The sequence below is a fragment of the Mirounga angustirostris genome, unplaced genomic scaffold (assembly GCF_029215605.1).
Source record: "Mirounga angustirostris isolate CCGP_5_RB_7025 unplaced genomic scaffold, mMirAng1.0.hap1 SCAF_12, whole genome shotgun sequence".
NCBI lineage: Eukaryota > Metazoa > Chordata > Mammalia > Carnivora > Phocidae > Mirounga > Mirounga angustirostris.
Window position 1 is genome coordinate 43,357,124 of NW_026991720.1, and position 19,598 is coordinate 43,376,721.

A 19,598-nucleotide genomic window follows, 5' to 3' on the forward strand; every position below is an offset into this window, starting at 1 on the left:
GAAGGGGGGAAATCGGAGGGGGAGAAGAACCATGAGAGATGATGGACTATGAAAAACAAACTGAGGGTTCTAGAGGGGAGGGGGGTGGGAGGATGGGTTAGCCTGGTGATGGGTATTAAAGAGGGCACGTTCTGCATGGAGCACTGGGTGTTATACACAAACAATGAATCATGGAACACTACATCAAAAACTGATGATGTAATGTATGGTGATTAAATAACGTAATAAAAAAATAATAAAATAAAAATAAAAATCAGTAAGAAAAAGAACCAAACATTTATCCAGATGATCCTACTCCAACTACACCACATAGCCAATAGTAGATAAGGGAAAAGTTCTCTGGACAGAAATAACCTAGCAAAATATTAAAGAAAGCTTGAAAGAAATAGATATCATCAATTTTCAACCTCAAGAAATTTAATAGATCTCAGATTAAAATCAATGGTTGTTACCATACAAAAAAAGAGAGAGAGAGATACAAACAGGTAATATGTACTCCCTGCTGAAAGTATATACTACCAATTCATGGAAGCAGTGTGGCCAAAATAATCAATCCTGACTCTAATACCTCTAGATACAACTACCAGTTAACAGGCAATAAAATGGACAGAGAAAATATTAAACATCACAGGGATGTAATCAGCAAAATTCAGAGTGTGGGAAATTCACAGGAAAAAATCATCTTACTCTTTAACAAATCAACTGCAAATTAAAAATAGAAGTGGGAAACCTATAGAAAAAGAGATTAAAAATTCATATCAAAATTTGCAATAAATGAACCACATTTGAATCCTGACTCGAAAACAAATAAAAATTATAACAATGAAGACTTTCACTTCAGGCCAAGATGAAGAAACTAGGGCCAAATTTACCCTTCTACTTACAACAACTAAAAAATGGGACAAAATATATGAAACGTTTCTGAAGACACTGGAGACCAGGAAAAAAGTGAACAAAGAACAAAGTGAGCCCTATGATTGCCGCAGCCTACTGCCTAGAGAAAATTTCCAAGACGCAACACAGGGAGGGGAAACTCAGGTGCAACCTAACATTCTGCCCAAGTTGAAGACACAGAGTTGGGAGTCTAGGAAGGCTAAAGTATTAAAAGTTCACAGGGCAGAGTGTCATACAGGAGACAGCTACAAAGAGAAAAAAAATTTTGAAAAAATAATGACCAAAATATTCACAAATTGGATGAAAATTATAAACTACAGGTCAAAAAATCTTAACAAACCCCAAGCATAAGAAAAATAAAAATAAAACAAGGGGCGCCTGGGTAGCTCAGATGGTTAAGCATCCCACTCTTGATTTCGGCTCAGGTCATGATCTCAGGGTCCTTAGAATGAACGAGCCCCACATCAGGCTCCATGCTCAGCAGGGAATCTGCTCAAGATTCTTTCTCTCTCTCTGCCCCCAGGCCCCTGCCCCCCCCCACATACTCTCTCTCACTCAAATAAATCTTTTTTCAAAAAGAAATAAAATTATAGATTAATATCCCTCATGAACACAGATGTAAAAATTCTAAACTAAACATTAGTAAGTTGAATCAAATAGTATATTGAGAGGATAATACAGGGGCGCCTGGGTGGCTCAGTCAGTTAAACATCTGCCTTAGCCCAGGTCATGATCCCGGAGTCCCAGGATTGAGCCCGGCATCAGGCTCCCTGCTCAGTGGAGTCCGCTTCTCCCTCTGCCCCTCACCCCACTCGTGCTCTTTCTCTCTCTCTCTCTCTCTGTCAAATAAATAAATAAAATCTTAAACAAAAAAAAAGGACAATACATCTTTCAGTGTGATTTATATCAAGAATGCACAATTATGCTAAAATCCAAAAATTAATCAATGTATACACTTATGAGCATAGCAAAATATACAGAGTTGTTGAATCACTATCTTGTACATCTGAAACTAATGTAACCTTGTGTCAACTATACTTAAAGTCAAGGGGCGTCTGGGTGACTCAGGTGGTTAAGCATCTGCCTTCAGCTCCAGTCATGATCTCAGGGTCCTGGGATCAAGTCCCATATCCGGCTCTCTGCTCAGTGAGAAGCCTGCCTCTCCTTCTCCCTCTGCCCTCCCCCCTGCTTGTGTGCACGCTCTCTCTCCCTCCCTCTCTCTCAAATAAATAAAATCTTTAAAAAATAAAAATAAGGGGCACCTGGGTGGCTCAGCCATTGGGCATCTGCCTTTGACTCAGGTCACAATCCCAGGGTCCTTAGATAAGAGTCCCACATCGGGCTCCCCGCTCAGGGGGAAGCCTGCTTCTCCCTCTCCCATTCCCCCTGCTTGTTTTCCCTCTCTTGCTGTCTCTCTCTCTCTGTCAAATAAATAAAATCTTTAAAAAATAAATAAAATAAAATAATTTAAAAATTTTTAAGTCAAGAAAAAGTATCAGTTTAATTCACCTATAAATAGCCTAAAGAAGAAAATGATTACAAATATCTCAATTGATGTAGAAAAAGCATTGAGAAAATCCAATATAAAACAAACTCTCGCAAACTTGGTATAGAAGGGAACTTCCTCAAATGGTATAGGACATCTATAGACTACCTACAACTAAAACATACTTAATGGTGAAAGCCTGAACATCCACTCTGCCATTTCTATTCAACATTGTCCCAGAGGTTTTAGCCTAGATAAATGCTAGCAAGAAACAAACAGAATCTCTAGATTGGAAAGGAAGAAGTAAAATGGTTTTCATTTGCAGATAACATAATCTTTATGTAGAAATCTGAATAAATCTACAAAAAAGGCTAGTAGGACCAGTAAGTGGTTTAACAATGTTGCATAATACAAGATCGATATACAAAAGCAGTTGTATATCTATGTATAGGCATATCTCACAGATACTGTGGTTTGGTTCCATATGACCATAATATACCAAATATTGCAATAAAGCATGTCAAATGAATTTTTTGGTTTCTCAGTACATATAAAACTTACATTTACCCTATACTATAGTCTATTAATTATGCAACATTATATCTAAAAATACAATGTACATACCTTAATTAAAAAATACTTCATTGCTAAAAAATGCTAACCATCATCTGAGCTTTCAGCAAGTTGTGACTTTTTGTTGGTGGAGGGTCTTGCCTCAGTATTAATGGCTGCTGACTGATCAGGATGGAGGTTGCTGAAGGTTTGGACAGTTATGACAATTTCTTAAAATAAGGCAACAATGAAGTGTGTCACATCCTTTCAAAAAAGATTTCTCTGTAGCATGCAATGCTGCTTGACAGAATTTTACCCACAGTAGAACTTCTTTCAAAATTGGAGTCAATCCTCTCAAACCCTTCCACTGCTTTATCAACTAAGTTTGTGTAATATTCTAAATCCTTTGTTATCATTTCAACAATCTTCACAGCATCTTCACCAGGAACAGATTCCATCTCAAGAAACCACTTTCTTTGCTCATCAGAAAGAAGCAACTCCCCATCCCTTATAAGGATCCCTTTATCATGAGATGGCAGCAATTCAGTCACATCTTCAGGCTCCACTTCTAATTCCAGTTCTCTTGATATTTCCACTACATCTGCAGTTACTTCCTCCACTGAAGTCTTGAACCTCTGCAAGTCACCCATGAGGGCTGAAATCAACTTCTTCCAAACTGCTGCTCATGTTGGTAGCTTGACCTCTTTCCATGAATCACAATGGTTCTGAAATAGTGAATTTTTTCCAGAAGGCTTTCAATTTACTTTTCCCAGATCCATCAGAGAAATCATTCTCTATAGCAGCTACAGCCTTAAGAAATGTATTTTTTAAATAATAAAACTTGAAAGTTGAAATGACTCCTTGATCAATGGCTGCAGAATGGATATTGTGTTAGCACGCATGAAAACAACATTAATCTCATTGTCTATCTCCATCAGAGCTCTTGGGTGACCAGGTACATCGTCAATAAGCAGTAATATTTTGAAAGGAATTTTTTTTTTCTGAGCAGTAGTTCTCAACAGTGGGTTTAAAATATTAAGTTAGCAGGGTGCCTGGGTGGCTCAGTCATTAAGCATCTGCCTTCGGCTCAGGTCATGGTCCCAGGGTCCTGGGATCGAGCCCCGTATCGGGCTCCCTGCTCCATGGGAAGCCTGCTTCTCCCTCTCCCACTCCCCCTGCTTGTGTTCCCTCTCTCACTGTGTCTCTCTCTGTCAAATAACTAAATAAAATCTTAAAAAAAATAAAATAAAATATTAAGTGAGCCATGTTGTAAACAGAAGTGCTGTCATCCAGGCTTTGTTGTTTAATGCATAGAGCACAGGCAGAGTAGACTTAGCATAATTCTTAAGGGTCCTAGGATTTTTGGAACAGTCAGTGAACACTGACTTCAACTTAATCATTAGGTGCATTAGTCCCTAACAAGAGAGTCAGCCTGTCCTATGAAGCTTTGAAGCCCAGCACTGACTTCTCCTCTCTATGAAAGTCCTAGATGGCATCTTCTTCCAATATCAGGCTGTTACATTTACACTGAAAATCTGTTGTTTATTGTAGCCACCTGCATTAATTATCTTAGCTAGATCTTCTGAAAAACTTGCTGCAGCTTCTACATCAGCTCTGCTGCTTCCACTTTGTACATTTACATTATGGAGATGACTCCTTTCCTTAAACCTCATGGACCAACCTCTGCTAAGCAAAATTTTTCTTCTGCAGCTTCCTCACCTCTCTCAGCCTTCATATAATGGAAAAGGGTTAGAACTTAGCCCCAGATTAAGCTTTGGCTTAAGGGACTGCTGTAGCTGGTTTGGTCCTCTATCCAGACCATTCAGACTTTCTCCATATTATCAATAAAGCTGTTTCGCTTTCTTATCATTCATGTGTTCACTGAAGTAGACATTTAATTTCCTTTAAGAACTTTTCCTTTGCATTCACAACTTGGCTAACCATGTGCTGCAAGAGGCCTAGCTTTTGACCTATCCCTGCTTTTGTGATTGCCTTTCTCCTTAAGCTTAATCATTCCTAATTTTTTATTTAAAGTGAGAGACATGTGACTCTTCCACTTAAACACTAAGAGGCCATTATAGGATTATTAATATGCCTAATTTCAATATTGTTGTGTCTCATGGAATAGGAATGCCTGAGGAGAGGCATACAGACAGAGGAATGGCCATGGAGCAGTCAGAACACACACAATATTTACCAATTACGTTTACCACCATAAAGAGGGGTGGTTCATGGTACCCCAAAACAATTACAATAGTAACATCAGAGATCACTGATCACAGATCATCATAACAAATATAGTAACAATAAAAATTTTCAATTACCAAAATGTGACACAGAGACATGAAGTAAACAAATACTGTCGGAAAAATGGTGCCAATAGACTTGCTTGACCCAGGGTTGCCACAAACTTTCAATTTGTAAAAAATACAGTATCTACAAAGCACAATAAAATGAGGTTTGCTTGTACTAAAAAAGCACTATTTGAAACTGAAGTAAAACAATGTAATTTTCAATAGCATCAAAATATATTAAACACTTAGGGATAAATCTGACAAAAGATTTGTAAGACCTGTACATTGAAAACTACAAACTCTCACTGAGAAAAATGAAGTAAGCCCTAAATAAATGAAGGTCTCTACTTTCATCTTAAGAAACTAGGATAAGTAGAGTAAATTGTGCCATGTTTAATATTGTTAAGATGCTGTTTCTCTCCAAATTGATCAACAGACTTAATGCAATCCCAATTCCAATCAAAATCCCAGTAGGCATTTTTTTTAAATTGACAAACTGATTCTAAGATTCATATGAAAGTGCAGTGATCTAGAATATCCAAGACAATACTGAAAATAGAAGAATGAAGCTGGGGAAATTATACTCCCTGACTTTTGGACATACATATTTATAGTAATTAGGACACTATACTATTGGTATATAGCAATAATACTGGTGGGCAAAGACAAACAGATCAATGGAATAAACTGAAGAGAGCAGAAATATATATAGTTTTTCAGATGATTTATATAGCTCTATGATACATAGTCAGATGATTTTCAACAAAGTTGCAAAGGCGATCCAATGAAAAAGGATAGTTTTTTGTTTTTTGTTTTTTTAGGGGGGAAATCGGAGGGGGAGACGAACCATGAGAGACTATGGACTCTGAGAAACAAACTGAGGGTTCTAGAGGGGAGGGGGATGGGAGGATGGGTTAGCCTGGTGATGGGTATTGAGGAGGGCACGTTCTGCATGGAGCACTGGGTGTTATGCACAAACAATGAATCATGGAACACTACATCTAAAACTAATGATGTAATGTATGGGGATTAACATAACATAATAAAATAAATAAATAAAATAAAAATGTTTTAGACCATTTACTACAACTTAGAAAAAACTGAGTTAAAATAAGCAGAGCAAAATCAAAGCTAACTGTAAAGAATAAGCTAATACTGTCTGTCTCCTAGTTCACCAAGAAGATACGCCTCAACAGCACTGCCGAAATGATTTCTTTTGTTGCAAGAAATAACAGGTGCAAAATATCTGTGGCAAGAATGATCATCTTTTTCATTTCTCCTGGATAAAGAACTATTCTCTATTCATACTTATTTATTGAAAGTCTTTCCAATTCCTAATAAGTCAAATCATTGCTAAACACATGTACATTATTTTTAGCTGATAAAATTAAAATGAGCTCATTTTATAATGCTTATCTGGACTTCCTTTAATTGAGTGCCTTTAAAATGAATGAAACAAAAAAACTGTTCATGTAATCATGAAAAATAATTTTCCTTTGTATGTTACTTTCAGTTTATAAAGCCTTTTATACTTTTCAAAAATATAGTCTGAGGTTATCTTAATTGATTCTTTCAATAAGTCTTTTGAAGTAGATGAGGTAGCTATTATATTTAAACCCCAGGTCTTTCTGTGAAATTAAATTAAAATGGATTCATACTTTTTTAAGAAAAATAGTTCAAATTCCACTGTGTAAGTTTTCTTTCTTTAATTTGAGGAGATTCATTTTAAACTAGTAACTTTTATTGTTCAATCATCCTCAAACTTAGCAGAAGGAAAGAAAATAAATATCAGAGTGGAAATAAATAAAATAGAGACTAAAATGATGATAGAAAGATCAACGAAACGAACCATCAGTTCTCTGAAAAGATAAACAAAATTGACAAACTTTTATCTACATACACTAAGAAGAGAGAGAGCTCAAGTAAATAAAATCAGAAATAAAAGAGAAATCAATACTGATACCAAAGAAATACAAATGATCATAATAAACTACTATGAACAATTATACATCAACAGATTGGACAACCTAGAAGAAACAGATACATTTCTAGCAACATACAATCTTCCAAGACTGAATCATGAAGAAATAGAAAATCTCAGTCAACTGATTATTAGTAGAGATTGGTACAGTAATCAAAAGATTCCCAACAAGCAAAAATCCAAAACCAGGAAGTTTCACCAGTGAATTCTACCAAACATTCAAAGAAGATTTAGTACCTGTCCTCAAATTCTTCCAAAAAATAGTGTGGTGATGAATGTTAACTAGACTTATTAGGATGATCATATCACAGTGCATACAAATACTGAATCATTATGTTGTACACCTGAAACTAATATAATGCTATACGTCAATTAGACTTCAAGAAAATAAACAAACAAATAAATAAAATTTTTAAAAAGGATATTTTTTTCAAAAGTAGTGCTGGAACATTAGATGCTCATATGTAAAAATAAGAATTTTATCTGTATCTCACACCATAAAGAAATACCAACTCAAAATGAAAAAGAGACCAAAATGTAAATTTAGAAAACTTCTAGACAAAAACATGGGAGGAAAGCTTTGTACACTTGAGGGAAAGATTTTTTAGATATAACATTAAAATCATGATCTGTGAAAGAAAAAACCGGTAAAATTGGGCTTTATCAAAATTAAGAACTTCTGCTCTTCCAAAGACATTGTTACAAGAATGAAAAGATGTGCCACAGATTTGGAGAAAATATGTGCAATTCATATAATCTGATAAATGACTGAGAAGGCAGACAAAAAAGAGGACATGCTGAAAAATTCCATCTTATAAAATTCCAGAAAATGCAAACTAATCTATAGTGACAGAAAGCAAACCAGTGGTTGCCTGGGAATGGGGGATAAGGGATTATAAAGGGGCACAAGGAAACTTTTTGGGATGATGGATATTTGCAGCATTGTAATTGTGGAGATGGTTTCCCAGGTATATAGAAACATCCAAAGTTATCAAAGTGTATACTTTAAACATTTGTATATAAGTTATATTCCAATAAATTTTTTTAAGATTTTATTTATTTATTTGAGAAAGAGAGGAAGCATATGCGATCGGGGTGGGGGGAGGTAGAGGGCAAGTAGGAGCAGAGGGGGAAGGAAAGGGAAGGGGAAAGAATCTCAAGCAGACTCCGAATTGAGCGTGGAGCCCGAGGTGGGGCTCGATCTCATGACCCTAAGACCATGACCTGAGCCAAAACCAAGAGTCAGTCACTTAACTGACCAAGCCACCCAGGCGCTCCTGAATAAAGTTATTTTTTTAAAAAAAAGCAAAAAATACACACTAGAATTGTTTTGAAAATTAAAGAATGTATTAAAATGTACCAAAAGAAAATATAACTAAATATCTTATAATCTTAATAAATAGAGGCCATTCTAAGCACAACATGAAACTTGAAACTATAAAGAAAGCAATTAATAAAATTAAATCTTAAATTAAATTTTACTACATAAAAATATAAACCTTATATATTAAAAAAATACAAGTAGTCAATGAAAATTACAAAATGCCTATGCTAATAAGTTAGAAATGCAAATTTTAAAAAGGGATGTCATTTTTCATCTATATCAAAAATTTCCAAAATCCAGCTGCTACCCTTGCTTGGTATGAACCCTGATGTTTTGGGGCACATAACCTGATACAATTATTCTGGAAAGAAGGTTGGCATTTAATTAAAGTTTTCAAATGTGCATACTCTTTAACTCAGTCATTTGTCTTCAAGGAATTTCTCTAAAGAGAATCAGAGAAGCATCAAAAAAAAATAACTATATACACAGTACCTCCAAAACAAGGGGATGTTATGTAATCATTAAAATATAAATTTATTGACAAGGAAAATAGCCATATATTTGAGCAGCATAAAAGACTGTTACAGCTGCATGCTATTTGTTATTCCATTTAAGTAAAATTTTTGTGTAGAATTACTGGTATCATGGCATACTCTGAATGTCAGCTAATTTTTTTTTTTTAAAGATTCTATTTACCTGACAGAGAGAGACACAGCGAGAGAGGGAACACAAGCAGGGGGAGTGGGAGAGGGAGAAGCAGACTCCCAGTGGAGCAGGGAGCCCGATGTGGGGCTCGATCCCAGGACCCCGGGATCACAACCTGAGCTGAAGGCAGACACTTAACGACTGAGACACCCAGGCACCCCTGAACATCAGCTAATTTAACACCTATTCCTCCTTTCCCTTAGTCCATCTATATTAGTTCTCAGCCTCCTTTACAGCTAGAGGAGGCTATGCAGACACTATTATGGCTATTGAGACCTAAGTAGAAATCTCCTAAGAATATTATAGAAACACGCCTTTCTGATAAAAGTTATACTTGTTGCTATAGCTACCTCTTTCCCCTACCTCTTGCCTTGTAGTCAGGTATGATGACTGAATCTGAAGCAGTTTATTGTCATGTGCCAACCAACACACTAGAGAAGGCACAGTGCAAAGAAAGAAAAAAGCAGGGGTGCCTGGGTGGCTCAGTCGTTAAGCGTCTGCCTTTGGCTCAGGTCAGGATCCCAGGGTCCTGGGATCGAGCCCTGCATCGGGCTCACTGCTCACTGGGAAGCCTGCTTCTCCCTCTCCCACTCCCCTTGCTTGTGTTCCCTCCCTCGCTGTCTCTCTCTCAAATAAAATCTTTTAAAGGAAGGAAGGAAGGAAGGAAGAAAAAAGCTGGGTCTCTGGTAATATTCATAAACCACTACATCAGCGTCTACTGCCCACTTACCCCCCTCGCTTTATGGGGGGGGGATATATATATATATATAATGTACTTTATATATATATATATATATAGTATAAATATTACTTAGTGCTTAAGTAACATTTAGCCAAAACCACCCCAGATGGTTATTTATTATATACATAAGTAAATATATAGCCATTAAGCATATTAAAGCTTTTTATAATTATATTCTCTAAAGGCAAGGATTGGGGTACTAGATACCTCCATTCGAATATCATTGATAGAGTTAATTGATAGGGCCCTTTAGTTAGTCAGTTTGACATTATATTTCAAAAGCTTTAAAAATATTCTTATCCTTTGTTTGACTCTGTAATTCCACTTTTAGATATTCATCAAAGAAATAATAATAAATTTGAAGGAGTACTGCTACAATATATTTATAATATTAATAAACTGAAAACAACATGTCAAAAACATAATGCTGGCCAAATGATTTTATAGTACGGATTTATGATAGGATATTATGCAATCCTTAAAATCATGTAATAAAAATATCTAATTATATAGAAAAATACTTCACAGCATTATGCAAAGTAAAATTCTTTGGGGATAATGAAAGATATTTTTATAAAGATTAGGGAAATGCGATTTCAAGCTATATTACAAAGCTGTGATCACCAAGACAGCATGGTTCTGGCACAAAAACAGACATATAGACCAGTGGAACAGAATAGAGAACCCAGATATGGACCCTCAACTCTATGGTCAAATAATCTTTGACAAAGCAGGAAAAAGTATGCAATGGAAAAAAGACAGTCTCTTCAATAAATGGTGCTGGGAAAATTGGACAGCTATATACAGAAGAATGAAACTCGACCATTCTCTTATACCATACACAAAGATAAACTCAAAATGGATGAAAGACCTCAATGTGAGACAGGAATCCATCAAATCCTAGAGGAGAACACAGGCAGTAACCTCTTCGACATTGGCCACAGCAACTTCTGTCAAGACATGTCTCCAAAGGTAAGGGAAACAAAAGCAAAAATGAACTTTTGGGACTTCATCAAAATAAAAAGTTTCTGCACAGCAAAGGAAACAGTCAACAAAACAAAGAGGCAACCCACAGAATGGGAGAAGATATTTGCAAATGACACTACAGACAAAGCACCAATTTCCAAGATCTATAAAGAACTTCTCAAACTCAACACCCAAAAAATAAATAATCAAGTCAAAAAATGGGAAGAAGACATGAAAAGACACCTCTCAAATGAAGACATACAAATGGCTAACAGACACATGAAAAAATGTTCATCATCATTAGCCAGCAGGAAAATTCAAATCAAAACCACACTGAGATACCACCTGGTTGTGGAGAAAGGGGAACCCTCTTACACTGTTGGTGGGAATGCAAGTTGGTACAGCCACTTTGGAAAACAGTGTGGAGGTGCTTCAAAAAATTAAAATAGAGCTACCCTATGACCCAGAAATTGCACTACTGGGTATTTACCCCAATGACACAGATGTAGTGAAAAGAAGGCCCATATGCACCCCAATGTTCATAGCAGCAATGTCCGCAATAGCTGAACTGTGGAAAGAGCCCAGATGCCCTTCAACAGACGAATGGATAAAGAAGATGTGGTGCATATATACAATGGAATATTACTCAGCCATCAGAAAGGATGAATACCCAACTTTGCCTCAACATGGATGGGACTGGAGGAGATTATGCTAAGTGAAATAAGTCAAGCAGAGAAAGTCAATTATCATATAGTTTCACTTATTTGTGTAACATAGAGAACAGCATAGAGGACATTAGGAGAAGGAAGGGAAAAATGAAGGGGGGCACATCGGAGGGGGAGACGAACCATGAGAGACTATGGACTCCCAAGAAACCAACTGAGGGTTTTAGGGGGGAAGGGGGGTGGGGGGATGGGTTAGCCCAGTGATGGGTATTAAGGAGGGCATGTATTGCATGGAGCACTGGGCGTTATACGCAAACAATGAATCATGGATCACTACATCAAAAACTAATGATGATAGTTTTTTAGTATGGTGACTAACATGACATAATTTAAAAAAAAAAAAGATTAGGGAAATGTCATGAAACATAAGTAGACATTGCTGGATGGTGGAATTACCAGTAATTTTTGTTTTCCTCCTTTTGGTTGTCCATTTCTAAATTTCACATTTCTTTTGTAATGAGAAAAACTAAAGTTATTGTAAATAGACCTATATTTGTTCAGAACAAAGAACTGAAATAAACAAATAGGAACAGATGTAGATTAAATCTAGTTTTATTTCTTCTCTATGAAGCTCATTAATTTGTTTACTTCAGCTAAAAAACAGATTCGCAATAGCAAATTTATCTGACATCAACATAGAAAGCCTTATACATACCAAGAGTAAAAAGCACTCTCAAAAAGTAAAAAGTGAAAAAGTAACAAGAGTACTTATTTTAAATAATTACAGGATTCCATCATGTCCAATATGAATGCACATCCAACAACTCCAAAAGAGAACATGCCAAATCATATACATTGGATATGGGGGAAAATTTTTTTAAATTTGTCATTGAGTCCCATTTCTAGAGTAAGTAAGAAGCAAAAATATGCTGATAAGCCTAAGATAACCTGTGACATAAAAACAATTGAGCCTAAAATCAGGAGGAAAATGGATGAGTTATCTAAGCTTTCCTTAGTTCTTCTTATCTAATCCATATCTTACAGAGATTACCTCTCTGGTTAAAAGCATCCATTTTTATTCAATCTCTGTTGGTTTTCATCCACCTATAGTAAAAATCACCCACGCAGAAGCCAGGGTCTTAAACATTTTTCAAAGACACCAATAAATTCAGTGTGCAGCATGCCATTTCCAACTATATTCCCAGGAGAGTATAGGAGACCCAAGGAACTAATACATTTGTATAAGATGTTGTAAGGATAGTGACTCTTTCCACCTTTTTTATAACCCAAATGTCTTATAAGAAAATTGAGAAGAAAGAGAAGGGAAGGGAAAAGGAGAAAGAAACCAAACAGTATAAAACTATTTGCTAACAAAGTGTGTGTGTGTGTGTGTGTGTCCAAACTCAATTCAAACTAAAGAATAGATTAATTGTAATAAAGAGTATTTAATTTTAGAGATTTTTCATTGAGTTAGATATAAATAAAGCTTTTTAAACACTTCAAATTAATGAAAAATAAATTTTAAGTACTTTAAGTAATTAATAACACAAAAGTTGACTTACCATAAATTTCTAAACCTTGTGGAAAATACTCTTTGTATTCTAAATCCTATCCACTAATGCCTGGGTCCCCGAGGATGCATATCATAGTCAACAGTGCCAATTTTTAATAAGGGATTTGAAAAGGTTGATTTAATTCCCAGATTTTTTTTTTTAATTCCTCCCCATCACCAGGATTAGAAACCCTGGTTACTGAAGATGTTTTATCCAATCAACATCTCTCTCTTTTCTAAGCTACTCAGAAAGAAAAACTGATACCTGGAGAAAGTCACACCTTCACAAATTACCCCAAATTCACTGTGATATTCAAGCTTTATATAAGAAGCTTCTTTCAAAGGATCAGAACCAGAGAATTGAACAGTCGCCCCCTCCAGCTGCTGGAGAAAGCAAAACCACAAAGAGCATCTACTTATGAGATTACTTTTTAGGGGCATAGAATATACTTTAAAAAGGTACATAGCCAAAACCTACAATAAAGATGAATAATAAATATTTACATTCCAAGCCAAAAAATTCCAGTCTAAAAAGAAACATTTGATGTTTTCATTTCTGAATACTGAAGCAAAATGATTATAATAATTTTAATCAAACTTAAAAGGTACACCTTATTACCTTGTTGATATAAGCTATTTGTCTTTGAACAGGCAAACAAGAGAGAAAAATCTTTGAGGCATTTTTATATTCTGACTTAACAATTATCTGATAATTACCCTATCATTACCTGCTGATGAAGGATTCCATTCTGAATTCTTAACATTTCTGATGTTACAGGCATGTTACTTCAAAAGTCCTACCTGGAAAGAGACTGAGAAGACTAACTGGAGATTTGTTGGTATCAATAGTCAGTTTGTGGCTTGCAGTTTTTGAAGGCTGACCTGGTAGACAGATTAATTTCAGGGGAAGTCTAAATTTACATTGGATAACCCGAGGAATGCCTGAAATAAAAAGAGAGAAATGTAGATTCATAGACTTGACAGAAAATTTGACCCCCAAAAATTTGAACTATATTAATAGTTTGAGTAGCAATATATCTTATTTTAAAATTTTGCTCCGGCCCATTTCATTTAGCATAACTGAAAAAACTACAAAGTATTATCATAATACACATTTTTATATTATTGTCAAAAAGTTCAAGACAAAAAAAAGAGCGTAGGCATGATGTCTGCCTTTAATATAAGATCATACTTTAAAAAACATCACAGGTGAACACTATACAACACGGTATATTTACTCAGAGAGGGAGACAAACCGTAAGAGACTCTTAATCATAGGAAACAGACTGAGCGTTGCTGGAGGGGAGGGGGCTGGAGATGGGGTAACTGGGTGATGGACATTAAGGAGAACACGTGATGTAATGAGCACTGGGTACTACATAAGACTGATGAATCACTGAACTCTACCTCTGAAACTAATATTACACTATATATTAATTAATTGAATTTAAATTTAAAAAATTTTAAAAGAAGGCAAAAAAAAAAAAACCCAGTTAATTCAATTTTATATTCAATTACTGAACCGTCTTTAAACTAAGATCTTCAAATCTCTAGCCCCTAAAATGAGCAAATATGTATATGAAATCTGTATCAGGAAGATGCTATATGACCTTATCTAATATTTTTTCTACCACCAAAAAATGTAAATCTTTAGCTATTTTTACTTATTGAAGATTCAAATTACAATTAAAAATATACAATAAATTATAAGCATGAAGGCAGAATTTGTTCTACTGTAGTTCTACTTAAGTTCATGTCATTTTACACAGTAATATTAAGAATATTACTTTCATATGAATTAAATTTTTCTCAATCCATTTAACTTTACATATCACTGTTAAATGACATTTTGAAAGTATTACATGGTCATTCAACTGAATTTTTCAGTACATTTACAGGCATATTGAAAAACGTAATTAAATAAATAACAATGAAGAGTTTTATGTCAAAATTAAAAGTTTTTAAGATCATTCCTTTCAGGGGCGCCTGGATGGCTCACTCGTTAAGCATATGCCTTCGGCTCAGGTCATGATCCCAGGATCCTGGGATCAAGCCCCACATCTGGCTCCCTGCTCAGCGGGAAGCCTGCCTGCTTCTCCCTCTCCCACTCCCCCTGCTTGTGTTCCCTCTCTTGCTGTCTCTCTCTGTGTCAAATAAATAAAATCTTAAAAAAAAAAATCATTCCTTTCAATATTTTTACAGAGAATGAAATTGAAACCAAAGCAAATTAGGTTCTCTACTTATAAATCTAGCAAAGCCATTCTACAACTTCAGTGTTCTCTCCTTTTATTCTAGGATTCCACCTTTGATTGGATAAGATAAAAGGTAATATACTGAAACCTCTATCTTAGTATATTGCTGTAGAGAAATGAAAAACTTAAAATGTCCTACTCTACTTGATGTAGCCACACATTAATTCCTTTATCTCTTTATAGTGGAGTCAGTGAGCAGCCTAAAAATAGCAAAAGCAGAAGCAGTTAAAGCTTGGGGACATGATCCCAAAACAGGATCCCTAAAATTAGCGATATATTCTGTTAATGCCAATTGGAGTTGTAGGGCTTGCTCGACATCCAAGCTGGTAGTACACTTTCCAGCACTATTTATTCACGAGGATAGTGAGAGATCTCAACAATGGCAAGCATACTGATATATGAGGTCAATTAAATACTTTTTCAGAGCATGTGGAGCATATTTGTGATTCTCTTCAACATAATCTATTATCCATTAAATTTTACATAGCTCATTTTTTGCTGATAACCAACAGATGTTAAATTCACTTCTCCTGGAATCCTAGATGCAAATTATAACTGGTGTCTCTTCAGAAAAGTCCCAAGGCATTATTTCCTGACATTCTCTGAGGTTTTAAAGGCATGTGTATTTGTACTTTACAATGATGAAATGTTCTGTCTCAAAATATTATGGTAACATGATCTAAGCTACTGTTCAAACCACAACCATCAATATCAGCATAAAAATAATACAAAGCATTATTTTTTCCAACTTCATATATTCCATATAACCCTAAATTATGGAAATATACCTACTAATATGTTTCCTCTACAATATATAAATTACAGCCTCAATTAATAGATGTAGCCTGAAAAGAACAAAGACACTAAAACCTATTTCCATTTCCTTCATTTTTAATGAATGTAGTAATGGAAAAAAATCCTTCATCTTTTGACAATTCTGTACAGGCACGAAGAGAAGCCACCTTTCTATATACTTTCACCCAAAGTCTGAGCTAAGTGTTCAAACAAAATTTGACTATAAATGTCCTTCTAAAACTATACTGCTAAAGCTGTGGCTCTACTTCACTTGGATCAGATAGATACTACTTGAGTTGGTGGTAAAAAAAAAAATTTAATCACAATCAGTAACACTGGCCTTATGTTACTGAGTCTATATATTTGAAGATTATTACCCTAAATTTCCAAGAACCTAGAGCTAAAGAAACTGGTCATATATATGTGTTTTCAGAAATTGAAACAAATGGCTTGCAAGCACTAATGAACCCAAGAAGGGAAATACATTATAACTCAATTCACAACTCAAGTCCGTTAATGACAGTATCACACACTAGGGCAGTAGTCTGCAGTTGCTAAGATTTGTAGAAACCCTCCAGAATTGCTTTTCTCTCCAAGAACTGTAAACCTGTTTCATAGGACATTTGGAAAACATTATTTTGAAAAATGATGACACTCATACTTAATAAAATGATTATGGCTATTCTTTAAATGCTGGCAGCTTGAAAAGTTTTACCACTGGCAGGGGGCGGGAGGTAGAAAATGAAATCCTTCAGAAACCAGTTTAAGGAAACCATATCTTTAAAAAGAAAAATTGTAATGCCAGTATTTAACACTACTTTCCATTAAATTAAAACCCCAGTCTTTTAAAATACAATCTCCAGTATTTAGACATGGGGTTTATCAGAGGCACATTTCTATTGAGCTTTACACTTTCTTGAAAAACCTGAAATGAAAATTTGGCTAACAATTTACTCTTCAGGTTGTGATTGCATCTAAGAACCTGAAGCCAGAGGTATAGAAGTATGTGTGAATGCATGCATATATGTACCTATAATAAGGAAAGAATTGCATGTATTTAAAGACTTTTCAAATTTGCTCCTAGAATAGCTTTTGACTTTGATGAAAGTCTAATTGGTCCTAACTTTGCCTACCATCAGTGATATTTTCTCTATGTAGTTGGAAAAACAGTCTCTGTATCTGGCTTATTCAAATAACTCTCTGTTAGGCTGAGAAAAAAAAAATTGGTCATTTATAATACTCAAATATTGGCCTACTCGTTCATCAGAATGACTTTGTTCTGCAGTTTTTTACCAAATATAATCACCTCTCCTTCAGACACTTCCCTTTCTAGCCTAACAGAGGAAATGGATAGTCGCAACTACTCTGGTGCAATTAATCACAAAATTATTTAACACTTAGAGAGAAAATTCACATCAAATCCACTCTTGACAGAACAATTTCTCCAGGAAGAGAATTCTAATTACACCTGGCACACCCAAGAGCCCAGTATCACTGTCAAGAGAGAAGCCAAATGTGCTTTGGGGGGGGAGAAAAAAAAGGAAAAAAGAACATATATATCAGAGTAGAATAACTATATATATTACACATCTATATAATGCCTTCAGAACTCTTTCCAGGGGCCTGCTAGAGTCATTTCATTTTTAAAACAAGGAACCCCAAAGCAGTAGCAATGTCTGGGAGCCAGAACTTCCTTGATCCCTTCCTGTTATGTCTGGCTACGTACTGTGCCCCATCTGCAGTCATGTTTTACACTGCCCATGTCATGTAACTTTAATGCAGACATAATGGAGACTAACTCTTATGGGACAACATAAAACCTCCTTTGCTTCTCTTTTTCCACATGTAAAAGCAGGACTGCTTATCTGCAAAGAGCCTGAACAGATCAGGCCAATAAAATGGACCAGTCTTTGAAATTTGAAGCCTTGTGTGTAAGTTAAGATCTAAGTAGCAACATATTATTTAATCTTGCCAACTAGGTGAAGCTGAATATTGTAACCCTACTCCGTAAAGCTTAATTATAATTTAAAAATATATCATAAGAGATTATTAGGTTTGTATTGAAATACTAAAATTTCCATGTATTGTGATTTTTTTTTTCTCATGGTTTGGGCTGAATTTACAGTAAGAGGGAGTAAATTCCTTTCAATAATAACCTTTGCCAGTTTTTTAAAGTTAAAATAAATCATTTAAATAATATGGTATTTTACAAAAGTTAGTATAAAATCTTACTAGCTAGATCCAATCTTGCCAAGTAAAATGTAAATATTCATTGTTAATAATCAGTTATTTTTAATAACCCAAAATCCTAATTTGACAAGTATATTTCATGTTATTAAGCTAAACACTTACTCCTATTAAAATGTTTCTCATATAAATATATTTTCACTTCCCAGATACAATGCAACTCAAGTTGTTGGCATTACCAAAACTGTAGGAGTAAATTACTGCCATTATTTTTTAAGTATTTCTTTATTACTAATTAATATTTCTATCTAATATTTATCTTAAAATATCTAATAAACTGAGATAAACCACCACAGTAAGTCTGTGTCTAGAAAGAAAAATAGTCAAAGTAGGATATACTCTAAGTGCCTGTCATCTACCCTGACATCGCGCAATTCAAAGATGAGTACTTAAACCCTGCTCTGGAGGAGCCCAAAATCTACTAGGGAAACCTAAGGAACAAACTTAATGAAATTCATATTATGATTGGTATTGCAGCAGAGTCATACATAAAGGATTTGGGGAAAACAAAACAGGTAACAATCAACATTGGCCCAGGTAAGTTCAAGGGGTCAGAACCTTGATGACATCGCCCCACAAATTCTAAACAAGGTAAGAAATAGGCCCACACTGGGTGCCTGGGTGGCTCAGTTGGTTAAGCGACTGCCTTCGGCTCAGGTCATGATCCTGGAGTCCCTGGATCGAGTCCTGCATCAGGCTTCCTGCTCGGCGGGGAGTCTGCTTCTTCCTCTGACCCTCTTCCCTCTCGTGCTCTCTGTCTCTCATTCTCTCTCAGATAAATAAATAAAAATCTTAAAAAAAAAAAAAAAGAAAGAAAACAGCCTCTTTTTATACCCTCTCTTGTAGAATGCAATGGCTAGGAAAAAGAAAATTCAAAATGAGTTATATGAGGGCGCCTGGGTGGCTCAGTTGGTTAAGCGACTGCCTTCAGTTCAGGTCATGATCCTGGAGTCCCTGGATCGAGTCCCGCATCGGGCTCCCTGCTCAGTGGGGGGTCTGCTTCTCCCTCTGACCCTCCCCTCTCTCATGTGCTCTTTCTCATTCTCTCTCTCTCAAATAAATAAATAAAATCTTTAAAAAAAAAAAAAAAAGAAATAGGCCCACAGAATAAGTACTCATAGTGCTCTGATTAGAGAGAGCAGC

The 19,598-nt window shown here is 35.5% G+C and overlaps 1 protein-coding gene across 12 annotated transcripts in view; it reads right to left on the reverse strand.

Annotated features, from left to right (window-relative positions):
- Positions 1–19,598, reverse strand: part of BBS9 (Bardet-Biedl syndrome 9) — a 452,171-nt gene that overhangs the window by 240,411 nt on the left and 192,162 nt on the right. For all 12 annotated transcript variants that reach the window (XR_010406428.1, XR_010406427.1, XM_064575077.1 and 9 more), the window contains one exon: positions 13,963–14,103. Coding sequence is in view for 10 of the 12 variants with exons in the window: in XM_064575077.1 (XP_064431147.1) it covers positions 13,963–14,103 (141 nt within the window). In the remaining 2 variants the exon portion in view is untranslated. The remainder of the gene's footprint in view (positions 1–13,962; positions 14,104–19,598) is intronic.